Below are 21,451 nucleotides of genomic sequence, written 5' to 3' on the forward strand. Positions count from 1 at the left end.
CAATGGGATTCAAGTCTGTGCTTTGGCCGGACCACTCAAGGATGTTCACATTCTTGTTCTGAAGCCATTTCAGCATTGATTTAATTGTATACTTAGGGGCCTTGTCCTGTTGGAACATAAATCGTCACCCCTGCTCCCTCTATCCACATAAGTCTCCCAGTCCCTGCTGCTGAAAAGCCCCCCACAACCTGATGCTGCCGCCACCAGGCCTCACAGTAGGGATGCTGTGAGATGTGTGATGAGCTTTGCATCACAGCTGAAGAGTTTAATTTTGGTTTCATCAGACCACAGAGTCTTTCACGTGCCTTTTCAAACTCCATGTTGTTGTGCATTTTTTCCCCAGCTGTGGCTTTCTTCTGTTCACTCTGCCATATACATTTCTGAAGTGTTGCACTGACTGTTGTTCTTCTGGCAAACTCTGCAGTTCAGTCAGAGTGGTCCTCCATAACCAAGGTCCTTCTTGCCTGGTTTGGTTGTTTGACCAACTCTAGAAAAAATCTTGTCAATTCCATGTCTGATCCATTTCCTAATGATGGAACCTACTGTCCTCTTGTGAACTCCCAACACTTAATAAATTGTTTTATATCCTTCCCAGATCTCTGCCTCCTCAAACTTCTTTCTACGAATCGACAGTTCCTTGGACTTTGATTTTCTCCTCTGACCTGCACTGTCGTCTGTGGGACATAGACATAATGTGTTCGCCTCTAAATCAGTCCAGTCAACTGAATTGGCGACAGGTGGACTCCAAACATGTTGCAGAGATATTTCAAGGACATTCAAGGGAATTTGGATGCACCTTAACTCAACAGACCTTTTTCACAGCAGCCATTTTGATGTGTCATAGCAGGGTAAACACAGGTGTAACTAATAACGTTAATGATGGTTCCATTCCAGTTAGGTGTTCCAGCATGCACAACACCAGGGCCTGGCACTGGAACACCTAAATGGAATGGAACCATCATTAATTAACATTATTAGTTACAATTGTGTTTACCCTGCTATGACACGTCAAAACGGCTGCTGTGGAAAAAGGTCTATTTGCAGTATAACTGCAAATGGGTTGAATATTTATTGCCTCAAAATATTAGCTTTTTAATTTTAATTAATTTGTAAACATTTTTGTAAATGAAAAAAAATCCTACCTTAGTTTTGAATTCAGGCTTTAACATTGATTTTAGCCTAGCTTATATTAATCAGGATCGATACTACAGCCCAATAAAGCATCAAAACCACATCAGGCAGTTATATTTGTAAATATAAAAATACAGAATAATACACTTTTCGTAATTCATAAAAAAACAGATTCTTTGGAGAGTTGGGAGTTTCATCCAGCCACAGTGAAATTTGTTGTGTAGGGAAAAGAGGAAATGTTGTACAACAGCTATCAAGATACTTGCGGGCAGAGTCTGCAGGTTTTCACTCGAACCAAATACCACAGCAGCAGATCTCAGTGATTAGTTGATCCTCTCTGGTTGAAGTTGTGCTAATCAATGAAATCAGCTGCTGTAGTGTTTGGTTCGAGTGAAAACCCGCAGACTCTCGGCTCTCCGTGGCTCCTATTATGGCTTTTTGTAGGCAAGGGTCTTTTGTGAGCAAAATAATACCTTCAATAATAATCCATAGTGAGTTTTAATATCAGGCCAGAAACCTTTTTACAAGAGCAGGTGTCACATTTTTCAGTTGGTGGCTGTCTCATTTTGGTATCAAACACGTCATTCTGTGTATACTTAATCTGATGCCAAACACTGATATTATTGGATGGTATTTTGGGACCATGTACAACTGTGTTGCATACAACTTTTAGTTTTTGTTTTACATCATAACCGTTACATAATTACTCTCAAAGGGTGAGAGACAAACTGACAACAGTGTGAGGCTACTGTAGGGCCTGAATGTAAAGACTGTTGGGGAAATGGTCGCCAGAATGGGAAAGGAAGATCGAGTTGTGTAAGTTTGATTGACAGCACTGGATTAAGGCATTATGCAACTCTGCTGGGAGTAAAAAAAAAAATAAATCCAGATGAGATTAGGATCTGGATCCTCCCTCTCTCCAATGCTCTATCCATTCATCCATCTCTCCCTCTTTCTGTGTTTCATGAAACACATTATTCCCATACACCATATATTTGTTCAAAACTATGCTGTTAAAGCTCGGCGTGAAGAACTACATTATTCCTTGACATTCACATCACATAAAATCAAACACTTCAATGTTTAAAATATGTTAGTACAATTAAGCAAATGACCATCCAAGCTACCGACACACAAACACAGAACAGATAAAGTAAATTAGGCCATATATAGAATGAAAGCTAAATCCTGTGAAGCTCCACTCCTCAAGCTTTTATCCCACTGCCATCTAGAGGGTGTAAAACATGTTGCAACATCTGACCCAGGCATGTTCTGAGCCTCCTGCCAACTGAAAATCAGGCTGTCAGCACAGATTTTAGCCATTACAGTTTGTAGTTCTATGTAACAGTGAGGCAGATCAGTATAAACAATAGTACACCCCTTGACTATTCTCACTTTTTCCTGAAACCTCAATATTGGTGTCAGTTTCACAGACTCAAGTTGAAATTTTAAGTGTCTCCAAATCAATCCCTTCAGTTTCATTCATGACTAATCTCTCCCTACATGACAGCTAAGATAACAGCTAACAGGTGGCAGGTTGTACACTTCATTATAACTTTCATCATATCCCAGGTATTTAAGGTTTAAGGTGCCCTCTTGGACTAAATACACTGTGCTCTTATTATTAACTGACTACCTAAGCACCAATTTGTGTGTAACTTGACTCAACAGGTGCATAATATCTGTATGACAGAAACATTGTGATTCAGTTTTGATCAGTGGGTTCCTGTTTCGATGCCATCACAACTCTTGATGCATTAGTTTGATTCAGTTTGATACAATGCAGAATTCGTCACTTTTTACACAACTCACTGCAGTAAACAACTGAAGCGCAAGTCAGTGGAAAGCCCTATTTTTGCCTCTTCTCGCTTAAAAACAGCAGTCCAAACAACAGCCCGTCACAGATAACTGCGGTCTAGCCAGTCAGTTTTTAACCATGATGGGCTGAGTAAACCCCTAACATTGAAGATGCGCTGAGAGATGAGCCACAATACCACAGCATCCTCTCACACACAGCCTATTGTTACTGTAGTACTATTGAAATCATCACATCAAGGACACATTTGATGCATTGAGAAATAATTCAGCGTGAACCAGCTATATTTCAAAATGAAATTTACTTCAAATTGAGAGTAGGGCATAGCTGTCAGGCCAAGTTCAAAAACTCATAAATGAATGTAACATTCTGTGCATAAAACACTCAGGGACAGAGTTGAGATGCAGTCATTGAGCTTCTGTGTGGTGAAATATCTGACCGTACACAGGCACATGAATCACACAGAAACAGGCAGATGCCGCTTAACAGAGCAATCCAGGAGGCAGACATCATGTCTGGCATTTCATGTCCTCTCATCAGTCCAGTTATAAAAACGTAAGCCTGGATAATTTGTAATTTTGTGCAAACTATGACTCTCATTTGAATGGATAAAATAGTTATTGACCTAGGTAGAGTTGCAGGCCAGTAGCGCACTTGGGACCACAAGTGGACTGAGCATGTTTCTAGTGATTAGCAATGGCATTATTACTATCAGCTACATAACTAGCCAGCCAACTCTTTACATCAGGCCTACTAAAAATGAGCTATCTCTACTGTTGAAAATAAATTGTCATCGCTCGTCGGTTTATAGAAAATAGGGCTTGATCTTTTGTCTTCAGTTTTCTGGGTGTCATCTCCCGAAGTTTTGAGTCTTTCTAACTGGTCGTCGCTGGTTTCACCGATCAGACTTTCTTCCGGACGTTAAAAGCAGTGGCGGCTCCGTACAGCAGGCGGTCCCGCTCGCGCACCTCCTCCTGCAGCTTGGCCTCGGTCACACGGAGCTGGCGGATGGTCGCCTTCATCTCCTTCATCTTCACCTCCATCAGCGCGATGATGTCCCGCTGCTCGTTGAGTTTCCGCAGCAGCTCGGCAGACGTGGTGCCGGTGGTCAGCGAGTACGAGTGGTCCAGCGGACTGCTGGTCACGCTGAGGTACTGCACGGTCTGCTGGTGGACGATGGCCACGGTGTCAACTGACTCGTCGACGGTCGGGTCGGCGGAGCTCCCGACCGCCGCGGTGTAGCATGTCCCCTCCGACTGGGCGGGCAGGCGCGCCGTGCCTATGTACTCGCCGTTTTGGCCTATCTGCACGACGGTGATGCTGTCGTCGCCCGTCTCGCTGCCCGCGTTGCCCTCGGCGGCTTCTGCAGCGGCGGACACAACGTTAGTGATGACAATACCGGAGGGATTTGAAACGGTGGCAGGAATTGCCGCGGATACTTTCCTGCCTCTGCCCCTGCCCCGTCGGCTCTTGCGTTCATTCACTCCCCGCAGAGGGAACAGGGTCGGCACTCGGATGTTGTACGTTTTCCTCCCGCCGGCGAAATGAACGCTGCAGACTCGGTGTCCCGTCGTGGGCTGGAAGGTACTGAAACAGCCGCTGACCCCGGCCCGGGAGATGTTCTTTAGCCAAATCTCCCTTTGCGTGGTATCCTTAGGAAATGTGTAGAACCGCAGCTCGCGGTCCCGGTGCGAGTTGTTATAGCAACCAGGAACACAGCAGGTGAACCCAGGCATGTTTATTTCAGCACAGAGCTTGCAAATCTGTTATTTTAATTAAGTTTTAGTTATTTTATTTTTGTTTCGTTCTTCTCCGCGTTGTTATCAAGCTCAGCGGCCTGCAAGCGGAACTACACGTCCCACAATGCTTACAACTTCCTGTTTATTTTCTACAAACGGCGACCTGCTCTTCGTGGTACGAGGACTGAATCCACTCGTGTTTATGTTGACACAGATCGTGCGAGGCGTGCATTTTGTTTAATTCGAGATAATTTTTTGTTTTATTTTCGCGGGTGGATGTTTTGTTTTGTTCTTCTCCGCGATGTTATCAAGCTCAACGGCCTCCAATCGGAACTACAAGTCCCATAATTCTTTGCCCTTCCTGCCTATTTTTGTTAGTGAACTACCGCCCCTGCTGGTCGGTAACGGAAATCTGAGCTCAGTTAAAGATAATATGGACGGAAGTTACCTTTTCCCCCACTTTTTAATGCAGTTATGAAATATAAACACAAAAAACAATAACTCTGTACACATTGTATGTAGCCTATAATTAAATAGAAATGCATATGGCTTCATAAACATCAAGGGTTTTTTTCTTGCTTTACCACTCATTGCAGTATTTTAAAGGAATTTTGTATTTTAAGGACAAAAATGGCTTTTCATTCAACCATTTACATTTATTTCTGTAATATTTGCCACACATAATAAAAAGATTCATCAAATTTACAATGTTCTTATTTAGATGTTGGTCAAGTAAAAGTAAAATATCTTTTCTATCAAGTTGATAGATTTACACCAGTAGATCTAAAACAGAAATTTTCAAGGTCCATCTAAAAAGTTTAGTGCAAATACAATCAAAGCACACGAATGATGGTTTCATTTGCAATTTGGCACTTTTTGTCTGTATTACTAAATTTAGACTTCCAGTAGCCTATACTTTTCCATGAGGGAAAACTGAATCTCTACACAACGTCTTTAGATAATAATCAGTTAATAATCTGTTACTTAAATACATGTGAGACAAACACAGTTCTGCCATACTATACAACCACTGTTGGAATAAAAATGATTTGTTTTTATCTTTGATGTTTTTGTTGTTTCCTTATAAAGCACTATGAGGAGGACATTCTGTTTATGTACAGTTAACCAGGAAAACAAATCTTGTTTGAGGAAGTTGGATACTATGAGGGGGGGGGGGGGATCATTCATCAAGAAATTCAATGAGTTATTAAAGATAAGGAATAATATTATATATAAGATGGAATAATATTTCTGCTAAATCTTGGATGGAATGCATGCGGATAGGCTCCAGCATGCATTCTAAGCTAGCAGAAACTAGCAGAAATAAGACTTGTGGTTTAGTGATTTTGCCTTCAAAATAAGAGCTTGGAAATTGACATTAGTATTTGGGTCCAATTTAGAACAACATAAGGTATATCAAAATATTTCAGGGAAGTTCCTGATTGAAAAAGTTGGAAGTTAGAACTGTGGAATAGACAGAAATGTCAATGTTTTATGCTAAATACAGAAAAGAAATTGATGACTTAAACACAAATAGATAGCAAACTACTTGCAAAAGGTTTTTTTTACTTTCATTAGATAGATAGATAGATAGATAGATAGATAATTCATGCAGAAACACACTGGAGGCGCCAGATGCCTGGGGTTTCAAACACAATGCACCTCAAGTGGCTTGTCAGACCATCCTGACACGTCAGATCCAATTTGTTTTTAAGGGCCATCAACATATTTCATGGTAAAGTATTTAAAAATGCTAGCCAGTTTCACACAAATGTGCGGATGTATGGACAAAATATGACACACTATAGTCAAGCTGATCAAGTAGCTATTCTCCAGATATAAAAAGCAGACTATGCCACAGTACATGGGGAATCTTTTATTTCCCTCTATAGAAAATATAATAGGTGGTGAAATGCAGATCTCAATGCTGCTGACATTTCAAATCTTCTGTCTGCAGTGCAGTTTTATGCATAAGTCTTCTTTGTTGAGCCTTGGGCAGTGTTAGGTGTATGTCCTTTTAGCATATATTGTTATTGCTATAAATACAATCTTTAAAGGGTTAACTTATAGACAACCCATTTTTATTTAATACACTTATCCATAAATATGAGCTTTCTTTTTCACATTGGTACTTGGTGTTATATGCAATGACTGTTTATCATGATGAGGACAACTATTATGAAAAAATCAGAAAGGAAGTGTTGTTACTATTTCCTATTTCGTCTAGCAGCTTGACACTAAAATAAAGAGCCTTAAAGGAAAGAGCCCCGACTAGCTCGCATTAGCTTTAGTGTAATATTGTGAGTGCATCGTATTAAATAGCATGTATTCGCGCAATGACTCATGGGAGAATCGTGGGCTATGGGTGTTAAAATAGGCACTTGCTGGAGGATAAACCCTCTAAAACAGAAGTTCAAATCCATGTCGGGCGTTATTATGATTATTGCATGCAATATAGTTTCAGACGGAACTCGCTCCTTTAACGTGCGTTTATGTGTTTAGCCGACACCTTTCTGTGTTAACGTACAACCATATGGCGTCAGGCTGTCCCCCTCAAGTAATTTTCCAGTGGTGGCCTCTCTCCACATACTCCAACTATCTCTGATTCACACATCATACTGAAGTTACCACTAGCAACTGGGCAGCGCCCGGCGGAGCACCTATCGTCGTCGTTGATGTTGGCTGGGGAAATAGGTAATCTAACGCTATTCTGGCTAGGTTAGTTTAAACTCAGACTATGATTTGAGAATGTTTTAATTGTTGTCCCTCTTATACTTAGTGGAAAGCTAAATTTCCTTCACGCTGCTCTCTCTAGATTTAGTGTCGCCCCCGTAAGCCTTAACGTGAAATATATTCGTTACGGATTCTTCTCGTGTCCCTGCCCATGGTTAAAGAGAACACGATTTAGCGTAAGTAACGTTAGATATTAAGTCTATAGGTTCGTTTTTGTGAACGATGACTTGGTTTGCTGCTGCGACTGTCTGGCCAGCTAGCGTTAGCTGATGATCGTGCTATCAAAAACTATAATACCGCATGCTACCGGTAGCAGCTAAATTTTGCTAGCTAAGTATGTATATGGACGCTAATTCGTGCAGTTACGTCTGTGTTAACATTAGTTAACTAAGTTGTAAATGCTGTACGTCAGCTTAGTGGTCTCACAAACATGATAGCTAACCTTTACTGACATCGACAGCAGCGTAAGGTGGTGGCATGGCTTAGCTTTTGTTATCTGACCGGCCGACAACAATACAAGACGGGTAACGTTAGTTTTGTTCTCATTCGTCTGAGAGTGAGGGTTTAGCTGCTGTGGGGTAAATGCAAATGTAATTGGTAAATGTATGTTTTGCCACGATGTCTGAGGTTTGTACTAAGGCCAGGGCTGTAATCTGCAGGGAGACCTCATCTTTAAAACCTCAAACTGAGACACAGGCTCTGTTGCAGGTGTATACACACACACACACACACACACACACACACACACACACACACACACACACACACACACACACACACACACTCACGTCCTTCGGTGTCTGTCGTTTTATAACGCCTCTACAGTTAGAGCAACACAGAAGCAAATTAAGTAGGTTATATCTGCCAGCTCCTGCCAACTGATATAGATATTACCATCGCATCCACGTAAGTACATTACGTACCATTATCCCAGCGACAATAGAACCTATGGTTTTGTCGGAAATACGTAATTACAAGCTCAGCACACATGGATAGTTTAGTAAAGTGTTCATTTGTGTTCTAGCACACCCTTCTTTTGCTGTGTTCCATACTGTATCATACGTTTGATACCTTCAAATTATAAATGTCTAAACATGTTATAGTGTTGAAATTGTTGTTTGCATATGTCTATAATCGTATTTAGATTCTGTTTTTCTTTGCTGTGTCCTATTACTATTTGTGGCTGCAACGACCTAATGTAGGATAATTGAGCTTGTTTGTGATGTTTAAGGGGTGTGTCCCTAAACTGAGATAGCATCTTGTCCACATGCTATGCCAAAATTAGAGGAGAGTTATTGTGTTGTACAGCATCAGTTATAGTTAATAAAGTAAAAACATCAAATACAAAGTCACATTTGGAAAAAAAAACCCAACCAAACCAACAACCAAAAGCTACTTTTAATACAGTCTGTATTATTTCCAAGAGCACTTGAGTGCACTGTAATTACGACTTCTTAACTTCCAGTTGCAGGAGCTTACAATGAGTACTTGAACCACAATATAGGCTATGCCAACAAATGTTATTCATTGTCAGCACATTCAAGTGTGGATGCTGTAACCGCATTCCCCTCTCAATTGTGGAAACAACTCCCGAATATCTTGCAATGAACGCATTGTATTTTTCACCTGTGCAACATTTATGGCAGCAGCCAGGGAAGCAGAAATCCTCAGACCCTTTTAAACTGCAAAGCATGTTAGGAAAATGACTGACATTTCTAAGCAACAATTGCAGGTCCATGGCAGTCAAAAAAAAAAAAATCACTCAACCAAAAGTAGGAGAGGGAAGTTGAGTGAATTCCTCATACACTGTTTCATATTTATCTGACTTGGCTAGCAGCTCGGAGTCAAGGAAGAATGTTGTTTATGTCAGTAGATAAACGTTGACGCATTCTTCTGTCCTGTGAATAAGTATTTGTACAGTATATGCCACCAAATGAATGGCGGTTTAACTTGAACAAGATCATACATACACAGAAATTACACTTGCAGTGGAGGCAGATATGGTTGAGTTGAGTTGTGTTGGGCGTGGAACATCTCAGGAATGGCATGTTAAGTATGTGGTGCGACATGATCGAAGTAGCCTGTCAGACTGCTGATAAGAGAAACTAGTATGGGCCGCCCGACATGTTTCTCCTGTGTCAGTATGGTCACTTCATTTGTTTTTACAGGTAAACTCTGCTTGATTTCCGGACAACAAGAGGCCTCGAGGGACAGGTGAAACGTCGGCTGTTGGGATGTTGGTGAGGCTGGCTATGGTTCAGACGTGAGGTCAGAGCGAGCGGCACTGCCATGCTGCCAGGAGTCGGTGTGTTCGGCACAGGGAGCACATCCCGAGTGCTGGTGCCGTTGTTGCAAGCAGAAGGTTTTGAGGTTCACGCACTCTGGGGGCGAAGCGAGGAGGAAGCTTGTTGTCTGGCGAAGGAGCTCGGCATTCCGTTTCACACCAGCCGATCGGACGATGTCCTGCTGCACCAAGACGTCGACCTAGTCTGCATCTACATCCCACCCTCGATGACGCGGCAGATTGCTGTCAAAGCACTGGGTAAAAGATCACAAACACACACATACACTCTCACTAAAAAGCACTATGTCAAATGCTGTCCAAACACTGAGCCGTATCAGTTAAACAGTAGGCTTATTTAGTATTATTAGTATCAAAGGTTCATGTAAACAGTTTAACCTGAATAAGACCTTAACTGGAGTATAGCCTATAGCTGGTTACTCCATGCATGTAAACACAGTCACTGTCTACCATGGTCTTCTTTTACTACAACCAACGGATCTAGAGTGGCACTTTCGAGAGGGAGGAGATGGGGGAGATTCAGAGGACAGTGAGCTGTAGTTTCATGTGTTTTCATGAGTTTTATTCACCGCTACAGTGTTTTCCACAGGTTGTCAGTTTAGTTGGGCAGCATTGGGGTGGGGGGGTTATTGACGACTGGTTATTGAGGTTTCGTTTAGCGAGCCCAGTAACTCATAATTTTCAGACTAAAGTTTCTCAATCTAGTATAAACTACTGGCATTACAACATTAGCCGACTGTTAAACCTCCATCTGATTTTCAAGGTTATGTTTCAGTCTGTCTCGACTTGAAGGAATTTTCGTCACTGTAGTTCATGCACATTCGGAGAGAACCGCCAGCTTAATGCGTCACGGCACACACAAAAGCCAACAAAAAATTTAATTGGCTGGCTGTTAATTTACCTTTTCCATCTAATTCGGACAGAGACACTCAAATAAGCTCTCAGTTTGCTTTTAGAGCGTGACAAATTAGCATCTGATGTACAGTATGTAAGATACTCATGTGACCCGACCCAGCTAGGCCTCGCAACTCGAGCTGTGGAACCAATTCAGATGTTTTTCCTATGATCACAGAAAGAGCAAGGAATATTTTACTACTGTAAATGGATGGCATTCCCCTTTAAACCCCCTTTAATCTCTCAGGTTTTACTCTTGACCTTGAGTATTGTTGATCACAGTCCAAGGAGTAATTCTGAAAAGTGCAGCCACTGGTCAAGACACTCTGGGTGTATTCCCTGCTCTGTCTGACTTCTTCCCACACCCCCTCCCTAACACCTAATTACTTTGATAGTGTGATAGCCCCCCCCCCCTCACAATCTCCCAGTTGTTAGCGATACTTTGAAACAAACATGATCAACACGCTGCAATGTCAGAGGCGGCTACGTCTATGAGGTTAACTTATCTAGTGGAATTCCTGAGTGTTGACCTCAGCTTCCTGTTTTAGTTCCAACTTCCTGAGTGTGTCCCCACCAAAAGACTTGTCCTTTCCAACTGCACCAGCTTCCACCGGGCTCTGAAGTCAGCGGCGCTCCATATATATCCATATATATATATGTGTGTGTGTGTGTGTGTGTGTGTGTATATATATATATATATATATATATATATATATATAAAACGTATCCATACAAATCCCAGAAACTGGACTCAAATACCATCTATAAGTGAACTATCTACAAAGTCCACCCTACACCTTAAAATCACATTCAAATGTATGTAAAACGTGGTAACAAGAAAGGCAGAATCATTTTGAATGGAAAATGATGCTCACCACCTTTACCTAGATAGAACATAAAGATGATTCAGAGTAACATACTGTATGAAATGAAATGTTGAATTGTTGGTTTTTTTGTTGTAATACAAGTCAGCCCAAATGAAACAAGCGAGCAATAGTGGGTGTGAATTTCAAAATTTGCAAGATTGTATGATTTAATATGAAAAATTCTAAACTGTAGCATATTCATCAGTATAGTACATCTTATTTTAATGAGAGGAATAACCCAGTACCTTTCCCCTCTCTCTGCAGGAATAGGTAAGAATGTTGTGTGTGAGAAAGCTGCAACTGCTGTGGATTCTTTCAAGATGGTGACTGCAGCCCGGTACTACCCCCAGCTGCTCAGCATTGTGGGTAATACCCTGCGCTTCCTGCCAGCTTTTGTTGCAATGCGCCAGCTGCTGGTGGAGGGATACGTGGGTGAAGTGCAGGTGTGCGATGTCCGAGTCTATGGCCCCAGCCTCCTTGACCAGTCTTACGGCTGGACCTGCGAGGAGCTGATGGGAGGCGGCGGGCTGCACACGGTCGGCTCGGCCATCATCGACCTTTTAAGTCATCTAACTGGAGCACGAGCCCATCGTGTGCACGGTTTACTGCGGACCTTTGTGCAACAGAACGGGTCGATCCGTGGCATCCGCCGCGTCACAAGCGATGATTTCTGTTTCTTCCAGATGTTGATGGGAGGGTCTGGCTCTGGGACGGGCTCAGGGGGCGTCTGCTGCACCGTGACCCTAAACTTCAACATGCCGGGGTCTTTTGTGCATGAGGTGATGATAGTTGGATCCACAGGGAGACTGGTTGCCAGGGGGACAGAACTGTATGGACAACGCAACGGGTGTAATGGCGAGGAGCTGTTGCTAGGGGACAGCGGGTGGGTCGGACCGGAGGTGCGAGACATGCCCTTGCCTCACCTCCGGGGGCTTAGCTCCATGGTAACGGCACTGAGACAGTCTTTTCAGGCACATGAGGAGCGCAGGTTGTGGGCACATGGGCCGGTTGCCATGGCGCCAACGTTTGAGGACGGGCTGTATGTGCAGACAGTGGTAGAGGCAGTGAAACGGTCGAGCTGTAGCGGAGAATGGGAGTGTGTTGAGATCATGACTCAGGAACCAGATCCAAACCACAACCTGTGTGAGGCTCTGCAAAGAAACAAGAACTAAATAAACACCAGTGCAACTACTACATGTCTCTGACAGTTAAAACTGACAAAACTGGGTTTGAATGTTTTGCCCATTAATTCAGTTGCTTATTTCTGTATGTTCACATCTTCACATTTTGTCACATTTTGAAGAGAATATTTTGGTTGAGAAAACGTAGCTCAATTTTCTCAGCTACTCCAGCTATGTTCTGGTTGGCTGTTCCCCTTACAGTTTTGTTGAACGGTTTTTAATTTTTGTTAATCACAGCTCCATTATTCTGATTCTCAGCAGAAAATATATTCATATTCATAGCATTTAGCAACATATCATTGGGTAGAACACTTTAATTTTTTTAAATGTTTACTTGGTTTGTCAACCTCTGCCATTATCTGCCCCCTTGATGTGTGTATCATCCATAGCATACAAGCATTTTTTCCCTAATTCTAATTTCTTAAAAATGAGTGCATGAAAAAGTAGAAATGGTCCCAGCTCCTCTCACTACATTTTTGAAAGACTGGAGAAGTGAAACGGGTGTACCTGCTAAAACAGAGTTCTCACCTGCCAGTGAGGCGCCACACCTATGTCAAATATTGTCCAAGAGGAAATGGCAGAGTCAAAAAAACACTGTAGGATGGATGTCTGACCATAGTGTTCCTCCCCACTTGAAGCAGCTTGTCTGTAATGTATTTTTGAATTTTATTGTATTTTTAGCTAAATGCACAAAGTAGTTGTTTCCATATCGATTGTCACAGATGGGCAAACCAAGCAACCAATTCCCTCATCCTTGGGATCGGCCAAGAGGATGCGATTAGCCGTGAGAAGGGCCAATCTCCAGCTTACTGCTTGAATTGTCCCCTTTTAGCAGCTTTTTGAATGTTAAGTTCACCTGACCGTCAATGGTACTGATCCCAGTAAACTATTCTCATAATCATATAGGTCCCGAAAATCATAGTTGGTTTAGACATTTGCACTACTAAACCACAAGTGTTAGAGTTTTTACGGGCAGATGCCCATGACCTTATTATAACAGCCCTATGATCCACTTTGGGGTCATAAACCAACCATTTGAGAACCACTGGGTTTTGTTATTGTAACTACTGGTTATCAGAAATGTTGTCCATGCCATTTATTCAGACATTTTCCTTAGTTTAAAAGCTTCAGTTTAAAGTCCAACTGAAATGTTATTTTGATGATTATTTGATGATTATTCTTGTATAGAACATGTAGATTTTTTATCAAAATATTTTTATGTTAAAGTTTACATTTCGGACACTAGCAGCACCTTAGTTTGAAAGGGAGTGTTCACTTCAGACATGAATATTAATATCAAGGCATGCCAGTGATTTGATTAGCAAAGTACTTCCACTGCTGGTAGTTGGTGACTCTGGCCGAATTCAAATGAGAACCTCCTCCTCTCCCCAGTAACATTCAGAAGAAGAATAATGGAGCTGTGGATATCTAAAGTTTTGTTTGATTTTAGTTTTGAATGTAAGTTTAAGCAGTTTAATAAAATTGCAAGGGGTGCCAGTAGATTGTTATTTTGTCGTTCTGGTTAAATAATCGTGTGAATCTAGTTGCTTCTAACAAAATCTTCTCTCAACCAAATTAGAAGACATTAGCATCTGCTTTGATACTCTAGGAGACAGAAAAACAATATGTGACATCAGCCAATGCTTAAATACCAGGGGTCGTGTAAAATAGGCTATGAAAAAAATGGAGTAGCAAAAAAAAAAAAAAAAAATTCTGGCATCGTCGTTTAAAGGCCCAATTCTTAACTCTTACATTAACAAAAACAAAAACTTGCCCTAGAAAGACATCTCAGATAACTAGTAACATTTTATTTCCTGAACTGATTGACAAGAGTTTTTGATACAAGGACTGACAGTATTTGACAGCAAAATGAGTTTTAAATGTGTGTTAAAACTGTAAAAGGTTTGTTTACATGTGATAACAAACATTTTAGTTTATATATTTTTTACAAGGTTTTGTTTCATGCAATCTATGCATAAATAGCTATTACTGATGTACTGATGTAAAAATCCCTAGACTGGGGTTTTTTGAAACAAACCCCCGCCATCTGTGAAGACTTCTCCCAGCATGCCCTCCCCCCTCCTTACACAAGGTGCAGCCTGCTGTGCTTGAACCTTACTTTCTAACCTTTTGATTGAGTAGAACCACTGGATTTGACGTATGTGAGAGTTTAAATGTGTGCGTCCTCGAGGGCCTCAGTAATACTGAAAGATAGGAAGCGTTTAACAGTTTACCTGTAGTCACTCACTGCGTCTCACAGTTCTGCTGAATATCCTGAACATTATTGGCCCTCGCACCCCCTAACGCTCAGACACAGGCCGTAGTTCATTCTCAGAGGATGGTAGATATATATTGAAGCAAAATGTCCATGAAAGACCAGTAGCAGATTGTACTGGTAGGACTAGATCTGTCTGTCCTCCACCTAGACCCATGCAAATGCCAAACCCTAGTAGAGGGTTATTTAGGACTCATGGTTTGTTGCACTTTTACAGGTTCAGATAAGGATAAATGCATATAATGTTACACGCTTACCTCACGCTATCCCAACAGTGCTTTACGAAAGTGGTGCATCAAGTTTACATTAAGTGTCTTTACAATGCACATCACACATGTCTGCAGAATGTTTAATGATAAAACTTACCACTACTAAACCACATCCCAGCCAAGTTATCAGACAGTTAAATTCCTCCTATCAGCTTTTTCTTTTTGCACTGATACCTGATAATATGCCACATATTTAATATGCAGTGTAATGCTTGTACCAGCCAGCTCACTGCAAAATGAATATCACATTTGTCTGTCTTGGGAAGACTTAATTGTATTTATTATTTTTTATGTAATGGTGTGGGTAAAGTTTCCCACTGTTTTGTTCTGTTCAGTGTTTGTATTTTCAGCCTGTGAATTTCTGATAAAGCTGTAATATTTATCTTGTTTAGAATTGGCATTGTTTTAACTGATGATATCGCTTTGTGAGCACAACTTGTGTTGCATTTAAGTTGGGAAACCGTTAGCTCTGGAAACTGTACTGTTCATTTCCCTGACAGATGCTTCTTTAACAAATAAATACAGCTCTATTCATTTTGTCTCTTTGGTTAAGAATTACAGTTTATTAATTCTGTGCCTGTCGAGTAAAGGTTAGATCGTTTCTATATGCATTGGAACTACAGAAAACAAAGAAACAGACCTGCTGCTCATTAGCTTTCAGTAAGCAGATCTACATCTACGTCTGCTGAACTCTGCAATAATCCTGTAACACCGCCCCCCTTTCAGGTGAGGGTGCGTTTGACTATTTTGGCATAAACACAATTAAAACCAATCAAAAATACCTAAACAAATTCTGTGCTTTCCAGTTGTGCCTAGGCCTATGGTCTAGACTAAACTGCAAGCTAACAACCTAGTCATTATTGTTAGGGCTACATCATATTTGGCTGAGTCATCATCACTAAATACTGAATATACAAAATATTAGAGATATCTTTGAAGCCCCTTTTGCACAATCCACATCTCAGTTGTTTAAAAATCCTTCTCTAACTCATCTGCTTCTATTAACCTCCATCTCCTCCTGGTGGTATAGTTGTAATAAGGGAAACTAATAAGGGGTAATCGCTTTTACCTGGATTCACCTCATCAGTGTAAAGTGTCCCTAATATTTTGTACATTCAGTGTATATCAGTGGTAGCCTACTCTTTTTCCAGCTTGACTTTTGACACTGGTCGTTTAAATCCCCACTGTAACACTCTGAATAATCTTAATTACATGCATCATGTGTTTTCCTCATTGTTTTCTTTTCCATATTTTCCCCATCATGCTGCTTATCTGACACCCACCACAGATGTTACGCAGCAGCAGTGCATTATGGGACATATTAGTGTGCCCAGGAACCACGTCCGTCAGACGCTGGTCAACACAATATAAAACCTCCGTGAACATTAACTCGTAAATTTTTACCAATGTACTTTACATCCAGACACCTTTCGAGTCAAAATACTGTGCATCTTTTACATACTCATTTTACGTCACTGTCAGTAAGCGTGAGTGGCACGTGATTGTTTCGAACACAACAACACCGGAGCTAAAGATGGCGCCTCGGAAGAGAAGTGTAGTCTGGCATTTCTTTAAAGCCATAGACGAAGATGGGGTCCAGTGTCTGCTCTGTGAAGGTTGTCTGATCCACAAAGGCCGCACCACCGGCATGCTCAGACATCTGCGCATCAAACACCCGGTCGAGTTCGCCGGCGCGGATCTAAGCGAGAGGCAGGAGTGTGAAATGACTGACAGCGTTGACCGACACATCGGCACGGACGGGGACCAGTACTGCTCTGGTATTGTTTCGTTTTCACCTCTTTAATCATATGTAGTTAGTTAGTTAGTTTACTGGGGGACTTGGGTCGTGGTAGCTACGTGCAAAAGATAGCACAGGTGAACATAAGTGTAGACATAGTAGACAGTGCTTACAGACACACTACCTACATGTTATCCCCATGGTGATTCACAGGGCTGTCAGATCAATACAAACATGAGCAGTTCTTTCTCTCCCAAATCCAGAAAATCAGCGAGCATCATTTGAACTTGCACTGTCATCTAGATTCTATTCTATTCTAATTCTGCAGCTGCTTCCTGGACATTGAATGTCAGACTGATTTTGAGGACCCACCCAATGTTTTTATAAACTTTATTCTGTAGTAGTGATATAAGATTCTGAATGCAAAGCACATTATGAACACCTGCTCTGTCCATAAGCTGGACAGATGGCTCCAGGTGAAGACAATGGTCCCTACTGATTTCAGTTGTTTAGAGCTGCAACGATTAGTTGTCAACTATTAAATTAATTGCCAACTATTTGAGTAATTTTTTAAGCAAAATAAGTCAAAATTCTCTGATTCCAGCTTCTTAAATGTGAATATTTTCTGGTTTCTTTACTCCTCTATGACAGTAAACTGACTATCTTTGGGTTGTGGACAAAACAAGACATTTGAGGACGTCATCTTGGGCTTTGGGAAAACACTGATCGACATTTTTCACCATTTTCTGACATTTTATAGACCAAACAACTAATCGATTAGTCGAGAAAATAATCAACAGATTAATCGACAATGAAAATAGTCGTTAGTTGTAGCCCTACAATTGTTAAATCCACTTCAAGGGGAAGCCACACTGCTGAGTTGCTTCCTCAACTCTCAACTGTTTCCCTTTCCCATGTGTCTCAAGAACAGTCCACTGCCCAAAGGATATTCAGCCAGTCAGTGATCAGTGGCCTCTTTGATGAGAGAGACTGACCTGAGTTGTGCAGAGCAACAGACAGGATAGGGGTGTCTGACTTGAGCATTGGCGATCGATCAGGTATATGCCTTCATAGCAACTGTATCTCCTTATGTGACTAGATTTTTCTTCTGTAGGATAATGCCCCATAGATAGGATCGGAAAAGAATAGATTACAGCAACACAAATATTTATTAGTAAAACCAACGTGGTTCGAAACATGTTACTAGTCAAGGCACATCAAGCATTTTTGACTCCATACAAAACATAAGTACAGAAATATAATCTTAATCTGCCCGACTACTTTTGGCAATCTGAAACAGGGAGACAAAGTACATACAAAAATTAAAATAATGCCGAAAATACCTGTATCCTGTAATGGGATATACCACCCACAAGAAACATAACATGGTGTTTCTTACCCAGATATGGTTGTACTGGACAAGGGTATCGTTATCCTCCTGAGTCCTGAATGATGTCACATAGCTTGTTTTTCCTAATGGTCGGTTGGCAGGTGACTAGTTAACTGTTGCTTTCCTGTTATCTCACACTAAGGCTGCAACTAACAATTATTTTCATTGTCGATTAATCTGTCGATTATTTTCTCGATTAATCGATTAGTTGTTTGGTCTATAAAATGTCAGAAAATGGTGAAAAATGTGGATCAGTGTTTCCCAAAGCCCAAGATGACGTCCTCAAATGTCTTGTTTTGTCCACAACCCAAAGATATTCAGTTTACTGTCATAGAGGAGTAAAGAAACCAGAAAATATTCACATTTAAGAAGCTGGAATCAGAGAATTTTGACTTATTTTTCTTAAGAAATTACTCAAATCGATTAATTGATTATCAAAATAGTTGGCGATTAATTTAATAGTTGACAACTAATCGATTAATCGATTAATCGTTGCAGCTCTATCTCACACCAGCTAAGTTTCTGAAAGATAACCACTTAACAGATTCAAAGGTTTAAAATGACTTGACCTGTTCCTCAGAAAACAGAAAATAGGTAGGTAATAAACATAATGATTTTTTTGTGAGTGGTATTTCCCCTTAAATTAAAGTTTACGGTCAGTACTTTAACCTCACAGTCATTATTTCCTGTCACATGTAAAGTAAGAAGAATACAGAGATAAAGTATCTTCTCATAATCTTGTTTTCCTCTTTAAATAGTGGAGGTGGCGCTGGAGGACAGAGACTCCGACTGCATCACCACAGTGAACGGAGCTGAGATCACTTGTGCTATTAGCGGCATCCTCGAAGCCGCGGAAGAAGTCGCAGTAAAACAAAGGAACCAAGAAGCCAGCGGTGACGGCCGCTCAACGCGCAAACGCAGCTTGATCTGGAAGCACTACGAGCGGCTGGAGAATCAGAACTGCGCTCTGTGTCTTCTCTGCATGAAAAAGATACAGCACAACAGCAACACCAGCAACCTGCACCGGCACCTGGCCAAGATACACCCCGAGGCCACTGAGCTGGGGGAAATAAAGAAACCAAAGCCATCCAACACATTACAGCAGTCGCCTGTTAAAGTTAAAGACACGGCTAAACTGTCAGAGATAATTGTGGTGAAAGAGAAATGTTCAGGTAGGCTTTCTCAGTTTGCTGTGGTTTAATCGTGAATGTGAAAAATTCTGACTGTTTTTCAAAAGCATCTTCATGAATAAATCATAATCAGGGAAATTAAATGCATCTCACCTGCTTGTCATGGGCCAGTATACTTCACAGTGGGGAAGTTGAAATTAAGCATCACAAGCCTGAAATCTTGGTTTTACACTCAAGGCATTGGCACTGTGCAGATGTAAAGCCAACTCAGTGAGCGCTACAGGTGTTTGGACAGTGACACACCTTTTGACGTTTTGGCTTCCTTGCTTATTACTTTTCCTGTTGGACGCCAGGGAAGAATTGACCTTCAGATTGTCAGCTTTCATTTGATGGTACTTTAAGTGAAGTCACATCAAATGAGCAGTTGTATTAGTTGTCAAACTAGCTGTGTATCATCATGACTTCTCTAGAGGTTCAAGATAGGCACAAACAACATCCTGGATTTTTCACCTCACTAAATTTCCATTACGGTCTAACTAGAAAAGAAATCAACAAAGAGCCAAAACATCAAACAGTTCACTGTATGTACTCATTAATTTAAAGAAAGCCATGTGGTATCTCAGCAGCCATAATCACCAAATGTAAACCAAGTGAATTAATCTGCTACACTTAGAATGCAGCTAAATATCGAATGAAGTTAGTAACAAATATTCACTTTCTAGTTCCATCCTTGAATTTAAAGTGATAATACATCTGGTTCTTCCCTTCCCTCTCCCCTCTCTCACAGACAACCACAAAGTCAGCCGAGTGCCTGAAGGAGAAACGCGTGTGCTGGAGAGGGAGCGGGAGCTGATCGAGGCTCTGAGGAGCGCCCAGAAGCAGGAGGCGCGGGCGCTGGAGCACCAGAGGGAGCTGCTGGAGATGCTGCGCGCAGCAAACGCCAGGGAGGCGGCCGCAGAGCGGGAGAGGATCGAGAGTTTGAGGCGAGCGCAGGAGGAGGAGGCCAGAGACTTGAGCCGACAGAGGGAGGAACTGCAGAAAGAACGGGCAGAGCTGCTGACAAAATGGGAAGAGTTTAACTTGTTGTCCGGAGGCCAGCAAGCCAACTGACTCTGTGACAACATGAGCCAACGACTCTGTTAGAGGGAGATTTTGGGGCCCGACTGGACTCGGCACTTCTTGATGGACAGTCATCACTGACATCAAGCTTTGTTCAGATGCATGGAAACTAATTCAAAGACATGACGGTGTGAAAACATTAATCCCTCTCTTAGTGAAATATCGTTTGAGAGCAAGCAGCTCCAAGCAGCAACACACAGTGCAGGGTAACTGTTGAACTTTGGGCACATTTGCAAACTAACTAATCCCCCAAAATGTTTTTTTTTTTTTTTTTTTTGTAATTGTTCTAGGTAATAAATTATTCCTGTCTCTGTAGAGTTGTCACAGTACCTCTGTTTTATCTGGTTGTACTATACAGGTATATAGGTGTCATGACACCCCACCAAAGAATACCGAAAACTATTTATTTGTGTGTTTGAAGTCCTCAGTACAGGAGCAGACTGTCTTTTTATACTCTTTAAATTTTATGATTCATCTTTTTTTACCACATTTGAATGCTGCCAATACAAGCTGCTGTACTGCATAGATCGGTAATTGTGATACAATGTTTTAGACATGGGAATACTTCAGATTTTGGACAACAGGCATTGTAAGAGCTTGGGATGATCCCCCAAAGCAACTTTTTAACTCATTCAGCTGTTCTTCCTTTGTGCTCTTCCACCAAAATACACAGTGGTGTCGGTTATAAAAGTTTAAATATTATTGAAATATGTGCTGCTTGGTAGATCACATGTATGCCGAATTTACCAATGGACCCTGCGGTTCAGAAAAGGTCATGTATGTAGGAGGAATGTGTATTTGCCAATAAGCAAGGTAGCAACAACCAGCCACGCTTTTCTTTTTTGCTTTTCTTTTGGAGTGTCCAAAA

At 41.4% G+C, this 21,451-nt stretch overlaps 3 protein-coding genes across 4 annotated transcripts; 2 read left to right on the forward strand and 1 right to left on the reverse strand.

Moving 5' to 3' along the window:
* Nucleotides 1–931: 931 nt before the first annotated feature.
* On the reverse strand, nucleotides 932–5,186 carry thap11 (THAP domain containing 11). Its single transcript, XM_071525213.1, has one exon. The coding sequence runs from the start codon at nucleotides 4,681–4,683 to the stop codon at nucleotides 3,850–3,852; it is 834 nt and encodes a 277-aa protein (XP_071381314.1). The 5' UTR covers nucleotides 4,684–5,186; the 3' UTR covers nucleotides 932–3,849.
* Nucleotides 5,187–7,309: 2,123 nt separating this feature from the next.
* gfod2 (glucose-fructose oxidoreductase domain containing 2) lies at nucleotides 7,310–15,728 on the forward strand. 2 transcript variants are annotated; one of them, XM_071525190.1, is made up of 3 exons: nucleotides 7,310–7,380; nucleotides 9,588–9,961; nucleotides 11,746–15,728. In XM_071525190.1, the coding sequence occupies exons 2-3, from the start codon at nucleotides 9,709–9,711 to the stop codon at nucleotides 12,651–12,653; spliced, it is 1,161 nt and encodes a 386-aa protein (XP_071381291.1). In that variant the 5' UTR covers nucleotides 7,310–7,380; nucleotides 9,588–9,708; the 3' UTR covers nucleotides 12,654–15,728. The 2 variants fall into 2 exon arrangements, with proteins under 2 accessions (XP_071381291.1, XP_071381293.1); XM_071525192.1 differs by lacking the exon at nucleotides 7,310–7,380 and adding an exon at nucleotides 7,433–7,595.
* Nucleotides 15,729–16,533: 805 nt separating this feature from the next.
* On the forward strand, nucleotides 16,534–21,365 carry LOC139648952 (inner centromere protein A). Its single transcript, XM_071525227.1, has 3 exons — nucleotides 16,534–16,984; nucleotides 19,093–19,506; nucleotides 20,252–21,365. Exons 1-3 carry the CDS (start codon nucleotides 16,741–16,743, stop codon nucleotides 20,572–20,574), a joined length of 981 nt encoding a protein of 326 aa, XP_071381328.1. The 5' UTR covers nucleotides 16,534–16,740; the 3' UTR covers nucleotides 20,575–21,365.
* The last annotated feature ends 86 nt before the right edge of the window (nucleotides 21,366–21,451 follow it).

The sequence above is a fragment of the Centroberyx affinis genome, unplaced genomic scaffold (assembly GCF_046629955.1).
Source record: "Centroberyx affinis isolate AG114_WGS23_722 - 3 ecotype Tasmania unplaced genomic scaffold, CSIRO-AGI_Caff_v1 ptg001273l_1, whole genome shotgun sequence".
In the NCBI taxonomy this organism is placed as follows: domain Eukaryota; kingdom Metazoa; phylum Chordata; class Actinopteri; order Beryciformes; family Berycidae; genus Centroberyx; species Centroberyx affinis.

What these genes read in the sequence shown, in the direction of transcription:
- gfod2 (XM_071525190.1), top strand. Translation starts at nt 9,709, where the DNA reads ATGCTGCCAGGAGTCGGTGTGTTCGGCACAGGGAGCACATCCCGAGTG. An exon ending in GATTGCTGTCAAAGCACTGG is followed by an intron (nt 9,962 to 11,745) that starts GTAAAAGATCAC and finishes CTCTCTCTGCAG; the next exon opens with GAATAGGTAAGAATGTTGTG.
- LOC139648952 (XM_071525227.1), top strand. Translation starts at nt 16,741, where the DNA reads ATGGCGCCTCGGAAGAGAAGTGTAGTCTGGCATTTCTTTAAAGCCATA. An exon ending in CGGGGACCAGTACTGCTCTG is followed by an intron (nt 16,985 to 19,092) that starts GTATTGTTTCGT and finishes CTCTTTAAATAG; the next exon opens with TGGAGGTGGCGCTGGAGGAC. An exon ending in GGTGAAAGAGAAATGTTCAG is followed by an intron (nt 19,507 to 20,251) that starts GTAGGCTTTCTC and finishes CCTCTCTCACAG; the next exon opens with ACAACCACAAAGTCAGCCGA.
- thap11 (XM_071525213.1), bottom strand. Translation starts at nt 4,683, where the DNA reads ATGCCTGGGTTCACCTGCTGTGTTCCTGGTTGCTATAACAACTCGCAC.